Source organism: Anser cygnoides, chromosome 1, assembly GCF_040182565.1.
Source record: "Anser cygnoides isolate HZ-2024a breed goose chromosome 1, Taihu_goose_T2T_genome, whole genome shotgun sequence".
Classification (NCBI taxonomy): Eukaryota; Metazoa; Chordata; class Aves; order Anseriformes; family Anatidae; genus Anser; species Anser cygnoides.
In genome coordinates, this window is record NC_089873.1 from 102,504,685 (window position 1) to 102,515,128 (window position 10,444).

Below are 10,444 nucleotides of genomic sequence, written 5' to 3' on the forward strand. Positions count from 1 at the left end.
ATATTACAGTTTCTTCCCTTTCCTTAGACCTGCAAAGAAGTCTTTTACCATTGAGCCTAATTCTTCTTCCACAGCGAAATCAATGAAGTCAACAAGGCAAGAACAAAGTCCGTCTTCACCAGTGCCTCCTCAGAAGCAGCGGCACTACGCAGGAGCCTTATTCACCTTCCTCGGCTCTGTGTTAATCCTCCACTCATTTCATTTAATTCCTGTGACCATCTGCCAGCCTCATCAGCTGGAGACAGGACTCCCTCAGTGCTGTCCAAAGGTCACACCAGAAGTCGGCGCATGCCGGGATTAAGCACAGGAGGCTGTCTGCACAGGAATGTGTACGGGCTGGACTTGCCGTTTGGTCAGGCCTCACCACCGCGTCAAGTGCAGCTGTAGGCCGGACCTCAGTTTTCAATCAAAGCCCTCAGTGGTTTTGTCTGAGAGAGGTTTTGCTGTCAGGAGGCAAATTTCTTAGCAGCTTTCTTGCCCTGATCACAGCATCGTTACAGCTCTCAAGGAGACGTTTGGTGTTCATGGCCCCTTCCTTGCTCCCAGCTTCCAGCAGCTCTGCTCCCACCAAGAGAGCAGAACCAGCAAACCAGAGACTTCATTCTTTATAGCTCTCCTCCAGGACTGCTTGCTTCGAGGGAGCTGTGGAGGTCGTGCACTTGCAGGCTCTGCTAGAGTCAATAAATGAAACAAGACCGGCATAATCAAAACCATCATGCACACAGAATTGTGAGCTCTGCTTCGGACCAGGAACAAGCAAGCCCTCCAGCCACTGCTGGTTTGGGAGGAGAAAACCTTCCTTGCTTTAGGAAAGCCCATAACCACACTGTTGTGTTAGCTTTAAAAATAAATAAATAAATAAAATTACTTCTCTTCCCACCACTTCTCTGGGCTAAGGGGCTTTTTTAGGCCCTCTGCTTAGGAGTCTCATTGCTCAGCCAATTCCCATACGCCATATGGGAAACTAAAAGAACTTGCCTTCCCAGATCCTTAAGAAGCCCATGTACTTTTCCCTCCCACCTCTCTCCCTTATTTCAAGAATGGAGTCAAAGACAGACACGCTCATGGCTGTGTGTTTCCTCAGGGAAGGAGTCTGTGTTTACGTGTGTGGGCTCAGACTGGGGACATGTCACAGATGGACAGCACTGGAGCACTGCCCACCAGTGAATGAGTTTGGGGTTTGTTTCCTGGTGAGCTTTCACTGTTGTAGCAAAACACGGGCAATCACAGGGGTGAGGAAAGACCCAGGGTGTCAGTATGCAAAGGTCCTAGCCACACAGTATGGATTATAGGCCAAGCTTGGTGTCATCAAGTATAGTTTTGCTCTTGTGGGAGGCATTTTCAATCAGACAGAGAAGAGGATGCATTCCCATCTCAGGCTGTTCAGGAAGAACAGGCCCTACATCCCAGCTGGAAGTCTCTATGCACAACAGTCGTTCCTTAGCTGAGCCTCCGTGAGCTGCGATATCCCAGCAGATAAGCTTCACCTCGTCAGCCTCGTCAGGTGTACTGCTGCAGGCAGGCTACAGCAGATGCTTAGGTGACTTGCTGCAAATCACCCATTAAAGATGACAGACGAGCATGCAAACTATGTATGAGCTGTAGGTGATACTTCAGGGTCTTTCGTGGATCCCTTTACATAGCTGCAGAAATAAACATGGAGCTGATGTTATTTGTCACTGGGAGGCCGTAGGAGCTGCACATTCTACAGACCTCCAGAGTTCTTTGTAATGATATTTATAGCTCACATTCTCTACCATGTACATTATTTTTTTCCTCATAAAGTCCAGTCAAACATTTCCAATGTCCTAATGAGGCTCGGGAGGCTTTCTTCTCTATTTAGTTGCTTAATCCACGAAGTGGTGTCATAATGTCAGAAGGGTGTTAAGCCACACGTCCTGCAATGAAGAATCTCGTTGCCAAATGTTGCTGAGGCTTCGTATATCCCAGACTGGAGATCCTAAAACCAGTGAAGGCTATAAGATGTACCAAGAAATAGTCAGTTTCCAGGGCTCTGTGATTAAGTGTCTCCCAATAACTCTTTGTCAGCTCAGGTAGAGTCATGTCTTGGACTTTCCCTGGTCTTCCAGCAATTCATCCATTGTTTTAGGTACAAAAAATGTCAGAAAATGTCAGAAACCTTTTTTTTTTCTTTTTTTTTTTTTTTTTTTGAAGCTTAGGCACCACCTCAGTACAAAGGCAAACACAATGATCAGACTTTGGAACTAAACACAACGATGGTATATAATTTGTTATGAAAATCTTCAAAGACCCTTACCTGAAACATCCTTCAGCAACTTTTCTGCTATTGCACATCCAAATGATTTCACAAAAGAGTGTCTGCTGGTCAGCACTCCAGATCATGAATTTAGGCAGCACTCTGTTAGGCTCATCCATAAGCAAACAAGAAAACATATCTGAAAAGTTATGGCTATTTGCTGTTTTCCTTTATGAAGGACTGTTTCTTAAATGTCACTTCCTTTTTTTTTTCCTATGTGATATCCGAAGTCTCAAAACCATCTGAGGCTGTTGGATGTGGCTCCAACAAACCTCCTGATCTCCTGAGATACCAGTGTGGTAGATGTGGACCAAAATTTGAGCTAGGAATTTGCCAATTCTCCACAAGGAAAATTTCATAGAAGATTCATTAGAGAAATTTGGGAAATCTAGCCTCGTAATTCAAATGATCCCTGAGGTTTTGCCCATACGAAATACTGCAGGGTCTTCTGCAGATCCCCTTTCGTAGCTGCAGAAATAAAATAAGCATTGCTGTAGGGCACTGCTAACAGTGTTGACTGCAGCTTCTTGTTGGGAGAGGATCCCACTCCATCCCAGTTTTTCTATGTTTTAAAGGGTTTCCAGAACAAACCCTGACCTACCGTCTCCCATTTGTGGCAGGGGAGTCTTCAGTGCTCAGCTCCTGCACTATCTGGTACACGAAGGCTAAGCCTCCATCTCTTCTTTCAGGATCCATGCTCCTGCTTGAAACAGAGCGCCATTCCAAGACAACAGGCAGCACAACCACAGGTAGCTTAAACTGATACGTACTTCAGCTTGGAGGCTACACCTTACGCTGTTTTTCTTAAGCCTCTCAAAGGGATTCGTTAGTGGGAGACGAATTGGAGTCCTGTAAGCACACGGCTAGATCTTTCCTGCCTAAAGTGCCCCCTGGTGGCAACGAATTTGGTATGTTTGCTACAAAAAATTATGAACAGTCATCTAAGTTTCGCTTGCTGGAGGAACCAAGAACGACTCTGATCATGCCTAACTCAAACTTGAGCAACCGAGAAGTCCCCGTGTGGCCAATTAGCATCAGATTTGTCTTGGCCGTTCATCCACAGAGTGATTTGAACACACTGAGGTTGCTCTTGGGCTTCCAGGAAGAACAGTCCTTAGCCTAGAGAGCCCAAGGAAGGTCTAGGGAACCTGGAAGGAGACCCATCCTCACTTGGATCTATTTCTATTAAATGAGACAGTGTGTTACTTTCCTAACATCTGCTCCAAGAGCTTTCTCCTGGCCCAGCACAGCTCTTACTAAGCTTTTTGTTTGGAACGAGAACAACTCTGGGTCAGAAAAGGGATGTTTCATTCAGTGTGTCCTTTCTCAAAAAACAGCCTCTTTGGGATTGTACCATACTATTAGCTGCATCAGGCGCAGTGTAACTATACCCTTCTCTCATCTGTTTCGTTTTTTGCTGTCAGAGGAAGGTTGTCTGGAAGATAAGGCTGAACAGAACAGCTCCCGTGAGCCTCTTGCACATGTTCAGGAGCCTTAAAAGACTTGTGGGAAGGCTCTGCTAATCCCAGGGCTCACATCTCTTCTTCTGTAGCCAGGGAGGGATCCACCCACGCAAGTCCAAAAGTCCCTCCACCCGAAAGGCATGTATACATTCAAGTCATTTGCAGTCTCCTCATCTGTAGCTGGTTTTAGACTCTTTCCCAGTAGCATTCCCTCCCACATTGGATCCCCTGTGTAGAGTCTTAGAGTCTTAGAGTACACTCACTGTGTACTTGGGTGCGTATGTAAAGCAGGGGCAGTCATTCCCAGTGGTGTTGGGATGGGAAGGCAAACTTGGAAGAGAGTGTCTTAGATTGGATTCCCACCTTCAAGCACCTGGGAAGGTTTCTAGGTCATATTTGTACATCCACCCAAACGTTTGTTTTTCACAAACCGGGGCAGGAAATGCTGTTAGTCTTGGTGCCTTTTTTTTTTTCACCTTTTTTTTTTTTTTTCCCCTCCCTAATTCTTGTGCCAGTGTTTTGACTGTAGCACCCTTTTCTGTTAAAGATACTGAGCTTTACCCTGCCTCATGACTGGACAATGTTACCCATATTTCCCCCTCTGCACAAATTGATCTGCTCTTACAATGGGCACACACAGAACCCTTGGGTTTACCAGTCTTTCAGAGTGCCTTTTATCTTAAGTTAGTAAGGAACAGACAGAAGAAAACTAGAGTAATAAATTAAAAAAAAAAAAAAAGAAAGAAAGAAAGAAAGAAACCCCTAAAGCTTCTTCAGGTCTGGAACAAGTGAGCCCTCTGACCACCTGTAGCTAGGGAAAAAACAGCATCTCCCTTCTAAACTCGGGGGAAAGTCCCCACACCCACTTACCACTACCTCTGTTCATTTGAGTCCATGATCCCTCACCCTTCCTTCTCCCTCTGGGTTATGTGCCTCAGCTCAGCAATCACGCTCCTCTGCAGTTTCCCAGCCCAGTGCTTGGTGTTTTCTTGTGGAGCAAGACCAGCTGGCTTTTTTTTTTCTTTTTTTTTTTTTTTTTGAGTCTTAAAAAGGGCCTGCATGCACCACCAGGGAGGACCTCCAGTCAGGGCTGTGAATAAGGGAGAAGCCTGGAGAAATATGAATAGATAGTGTTTTATTCTCATGATGGTGATCACCTTGCTTGGCTTCTGTGTTTCAGCAGGGAGTCCCATATCCCAGGGCTGAGCAAGAAGATGCCTTCAAACATTTTTCATGTTAACAGTCTGCAGGTCGTGAAGAGGCCACCACAAGAGTTATTCCCATGTCAGAGCCTTGCTGTGAAAAACATGAACCTCATTTCCAGCTAGATTTTGTTTTTAACTTCGAGCCACTGGTTGTCGTAATGCTCATCTACCACAGCAGAGAACCTGCCGGTGTTTTACATCTTCTCATTCATGGGGAGAAAATATGAATGACAGATCGCAAATGTAAGAGCATGAAGATGGTTGTATTGGATCAGACCGGTGGTCTCTCTAGTCTGGTGCTCTGCTATAATGTACGATCCTGATGTACAATCCTGAAGACGAGCCAATGAGAGACAAGACATTATATAGGAGCTTCCTGTAAACCAGAGTTGAGGACATCCTGAGCTGGCAGTCATACCCAGGCCATTATATTCAAAAGCCAGTGAAGAATTGATCCTCCGCAAATTACCTAATCTCTGTTTGAACTCATTTATACTCTTGGCCTTCATGGCATCCTCCAACAATAATTCTACCATCTATATGATATGTAAAACGGGTTTCTGTTTATTTGCACTAAACTTGCCTGAGCTCACCAGTAGCACTTTTGGATTAGGTAAAATACATCAAACTCCTCAAGCCCTGTACATCTGAAAGCAAGATTTCTAGTCCCCAAGTCAGGTTTTATTTTTGTATCACCCTGCTAAATCCTTTTCCATTTTTCCACATCCTTTTTGAATTATGGACACATTCCAGTAACTTGTGCTGTAAACAGAGGTAACACAATCTGTTCGTTCTTGGAGATCCCATTATATACATCACGTTGTCAAGTGCCTCCCTCCCTGGAGCCTTTGCTTCCCAGGATTCAGCTTCTTGTTCTGGAAGTGTGATCCCCATACTTTGTTCCCCAACATACAACCTTATGTTTTAATGCCAAGTGTGATTTTACCAGGGGTCCATAGTTGCTTACCATTAACCTTGCCAAACATGAAGTGTACACCACGCCAGGAGAGACAGTCACACCTGCAGAGCTGTGAAGCCCTCCTAACCACATTTTGGCAGCATGAAACAACCATGGACACCAGAAATCATTTGGATGTTGAACAAATCATGTGGCAACCTAGCACTGGGATCTCAGAGAGTCTGAATTTCAGGGCCGCTTTCATTTCATCAGCAAAGGCTCTAAAGTACTTACACGGGACACAAAAACATTGGCCACTTTGTCTTAAACTCTCACGCACACTGTACAGCCAGAGAGGGTCCTTTGGTCTCTTGTGGCTTTCTGAGAAAAGCCTGACAGAGAAGCCAGCAGAGTGAACGGTGCTCAGCGTGGGTCATTCACCTCCCGGAGAACAGGAGCTGACATCTGCAAACAAAAATTCCTAGAACCAGGAAAAATGGTAAACTACACCAACGCCCCAAAAAATGAGCTTAAAAATATATATTCCTCATGTGACCTTAATTGCTAAATTGCTAAATCCCGTTGACTAACTCCTGGCAGAACATCCTTTATTTTTATGAATTTAGTTTATTGGAGCTACATCTTGAGAACTTAGATCTCTCCCAGACCTCGTTGTGACATGGGAGGTCCCACCCCGGTTGTGAATTTATTACATAGGTATTTGGTTACAGCCTTTTTTCTCCCAGCCTCCTTTGAGGATAACTAAGAGCCAGTTCTATCTCCAACAAAAGCTGTTTTATGCGCCATAATGGTAGCAGAGCCAGCAAGGTGGCTTTGCACTGGTGAGGGCTAGCCGTAAGCTGGGCTTTATTAACAAAAATGTATCAAGCAGTGATCAATCCCATCTTCATGGCACATTGAAACCACGTCTGCAATACTGTGAGATGTTGATGCTCTGGGTGGTGCAAAACCAGCAAAGGGCCCTAAGGTGGTTGTGGGATGGAGGACATAAATAGGGGTGTTAGTTCAGCCTGCAGGAGAGGAGGCCAAGGGGGAGCTAATTTCTGTCTGCTAATACCTAAAGGAGTTTAGAGAGAAGACACTGCCAGAGTCTTCTCACAGGGGCACAGAGACGGGACAAGAGACAAGGAGCACAGTTTGCGACAAAAGACCTTCATACTTCACAAGGAAAAGCCTCTCTTGTAAGGGTGTTTCAGCAGTGGAACAGGCTTTCAGAGATGCTGGAGAATCTCTGTGCTTGGAGATGTTTGGGATTTGCCTGGGCAAGGCCCCGAGCAACCTCATCTCGTTTTGGAGTTACCCTACTGGGAGCAGAGGGTTGGCGTCGAGACCCACAGAGGTCCCTTCCGTATTAATCCTTCTGTGATTCTGTGACTAACAAGTGGGCTGATTTGATTTTGCATTTTTATTTAGTGGGGCAGTAGAGGCAATCTTATCAAATGACTCAGGCTGCTACCTGCCATGAGGTGCCAAATGGGGAAGAAATTGAAAAACCAGCTCAGCTGCCATCACACTCCGAATTTCAGTCTATCACACAGCCATGTTAATCCAGTGTAAATGCAGTGTTGCAGAAACAGGCGAGCCCATCTTTCATCTCTTTCCTGCCGCCTCCCTTTTGTCAACACTGATGAGCATCAGAGAATTGACCCAGTTGAAAACTAAACCATAAAAAAATAAAATAAATCCATTTTGGTTTACAATGAACCCTTTCAGTTTAAGAATGCACCATCTCCCTCCCTCGCGTTGTTCAAAACAAAGTGGTTGGCGATCACCAAAGCAGAGAAACTTTATCCTCTTTATCAGTATTCTGAAGCACTGCTCTACTCCCCTTCTCTGCTGAACCATCATCCACATGAACCTTCCCAGGAGCTGCATTCTTTTGCAAATGATTTTTCATAGCATCACGTGTTCCTTTAGTTACCCATCTTCTACTATCTCATTCCTAGCTTTCCTACTAAGGAAAAAAAAAAAAAAAGCATGTTTTTTATTAATAAGTGGAATTTGCCTGTAGCCTTCAGAGCTCCAGTGTACCATAAACTACAGGCTCATGTTCTCCTGGCATGATGCTCTGTCGAAACACAGCACATGGACCAAATCTACTTTTTCACAGTTCCTCGGGACACGTGTGACTAAGCCTATAGCCAGGCGCCCTCTGTGATCTGTGCAATGCTCATCCCTCAGCATCCGAAACATTTTCAAGGTGCCTCTTCTGTGTCAGAGACCCACGCTACTGCCTAGAGTAAGACAGAGAGAGGATTTGAGCCCCATGAGCAGCAGGCACATCCTTCTGTAGCAGTGTTTCTTTGAGGAGCATAGTCGCTGTATTGTCAGTTGAAAGCAACAGCAGCCTTGGGGATCTGCGCCTGGCATATCTGGATCAGCCTCTCTCTCTTTTGGCACCCACAGAACCATCGCTGTTATTCCATCACCCACCTCCACTGTCAGCGTTACCCTCTGGGTCGCAAACCCACATCTTGTGGCATCATAGATATCCTTTAACTAGACATTGGCCAAGGTGCCGATACCCATCACCATCTCTGTAGGTAGCTGTGAATGTCCAAAGAGGATCCAGCAGCATCCCATCTCTCTTCCAGGAGGGATCTGGAGCACTTTTGAAAGACCACAGATTTACACACTTCTCCACAGTTAATGCTGACCAGGTACGAGGTGTTAGCTGCTAGCTGTTGCTGTTAGCTCTGGGCAAACAGCAATCAGGACATGTTAAATGAGCTCCTTTTTGGTGAACACTCAGACCAGCTGATCTCAAGTCGTGCGGCTGATATCACAGTCTTCAAGTCACAGCACGGCTTCTTAGGTCAATTAAAGTCTTCAGATGAACCATAAACCACCTTAAAAAGTCAGCACAAAGCAGAAAATTGCGACCAGCCTCAGACTTGGTGCTACAAGGACCAAAACATGAAAGTGGAATCACTCAGAGAAAAACATGATATCACAGAAATCTGGAAATGCAACGGAAAATTCCTTCAGCAAGATTAACTCAATGATACTGCAGAATAGTGTTTTCTATTTCTCTTTTTCTTCACATAGGTAGTTTGCAACCATGCAGCATGCCAAGCAAGACAAGAAAAGCAATGTGTAAAGGCTCTGAGTAAGGTGACTGCAGGTAAGTCTGGAACCTGGCTGAAGCCTTTTAACGCCTAAGACAGACGAAGGAGGATTTAGTGAGCTGGGCTTCTGTGCCCCAGGTTTGGGTTACCCCAGTCGTAGCCTGCCCCTTGTCTCCCACAGCTCTGCCCGAGTCCCACACCCTTCTCTATCAGCCGCTTTTCTAGTCAGGCTGGAGGACACCCGGGAGAAGGTGTCCCCCTGCTGATCTTGCTCTCACCACTGTTATTTGTGCGGTGGGGTCCTGTTCTGGGAGATGACGAAAATGCCATTCAAGGGAGTCAGCATTTAAAGTGTGTCGTTAGGCAAAGACGTCACAGGTGTCTGCTAAAGATAGCCTGGTGCTGAGTAAAAATGTGCCTCCAAAACCTTCATTTCACAACATGCTCGCTCAGCATAACAGTCCCTCAGCCCCAAACACCCCTTGGCGCCAGACAGATCCTGACAATGCCTTGGGCTCTCCACCAGCCCCCTGTGGCCGCCTCTCTTGGGAAGCGGGAGCAGCAAGAGCATGTCGTCTTTCTCCTTTGCTGGTTCCTACAAGAAAGAAGCATTTCCTAGAGCACGGGCATGGCTTCAGCTAAGGGTGGTTTTGGGGATTGGTGGGAATTGTACGAGGAAGCTGCTTCTAGGAGTGAAAAGTGAGGCGGGACGGAAAGGTGAGCAGGGAGCTGTGTGTCCCTAGAGCAGCGGCAGGGGAAGGGGAGCAAATGGCAGCGTGCTGCGGAGCTGTACGTGTCGCCCCACCATGCTTCCATCTCTCTGCTCTCTTTCGTCTTCACCCACACGCTCACACCATCCTCACACTGCTGATTCAAAGGAAAGAGAAGTTGAGGCTTTCTGCTTGGACTGGGCACCACAAACTGTTTTTTTTTGAGCAGGAGGAAAAAACACCTCCCGCCAACCGCCACAGTTTCTCCCCCATCTTCTCTCCTCCCTTCCTCTCTTGTGCGACCCCATGGGCTGTGTAACGCAGAGGGCACAAAGGGGTGCTGAGAAGTTTTCCCCCCACCCAGGGAACATCAAGGATCGCAGGGTTGTGCCAGGTTCCCACACACTGATCCCATTCCTCCGAAGACCAAAGAGCTGCGTGTGATAACAAAGAGCCGTCACCACAACAGGGAGCTGCTGAAGTGAGGCACATGGTTTGGTCTCTTTTATCCTCCACCCAGCTGAGGGAAGCTAGAGAGCAAGCAAGGATCCTTCAACAGCAAAGCGGCCACACTGAGTCACCTCCCTCCCCTCACCCCCAGAAAAAGCCCCAGCCCAGCCCTCGGGGACGAGCAGCTGAGGGGCTTGGGTGTCTGACACCCGTCACAAAAGGTTGATTAAGCCTGAAAGAGTCAGAGCCAGTGGGTTGCTGGAAAGTGTGAGCCACGACAATGGGGGTTCTCAGGCAAAAGGGGCCCCAAGATGAGGCATAGGAGTGGAAACATACTAGCCTGTGCAAAGC

At 46.6% G+C, this 10,444-nt stretch overlaps 1 protein-coding gene across 1 annotated transcript in view; it reads right to left on the reverse strand.

Annotated features, from left to right (window-relative positions):
• Window positions 1-2,450: 2,450 nt before the first annotated feature.
• Window positions 2,451-10,444, reverse strand: part of PHB2 (prohibitin 2) — a 167,319-nt gene continuing 159,325 nt past the window's right edge. The window contains exon 9 of the mRNA XM_067004815.1: window positions 2,451-2,481. Coding sequence (XP_066860916.1) covers window positions 2,466-2,481 — 16 coding nt within the window. The 3' untranslated portion in view covers window positions 2,451-2,465. The remainder of the gene's footprint in view (window positions 2,482-10,444) is intronic.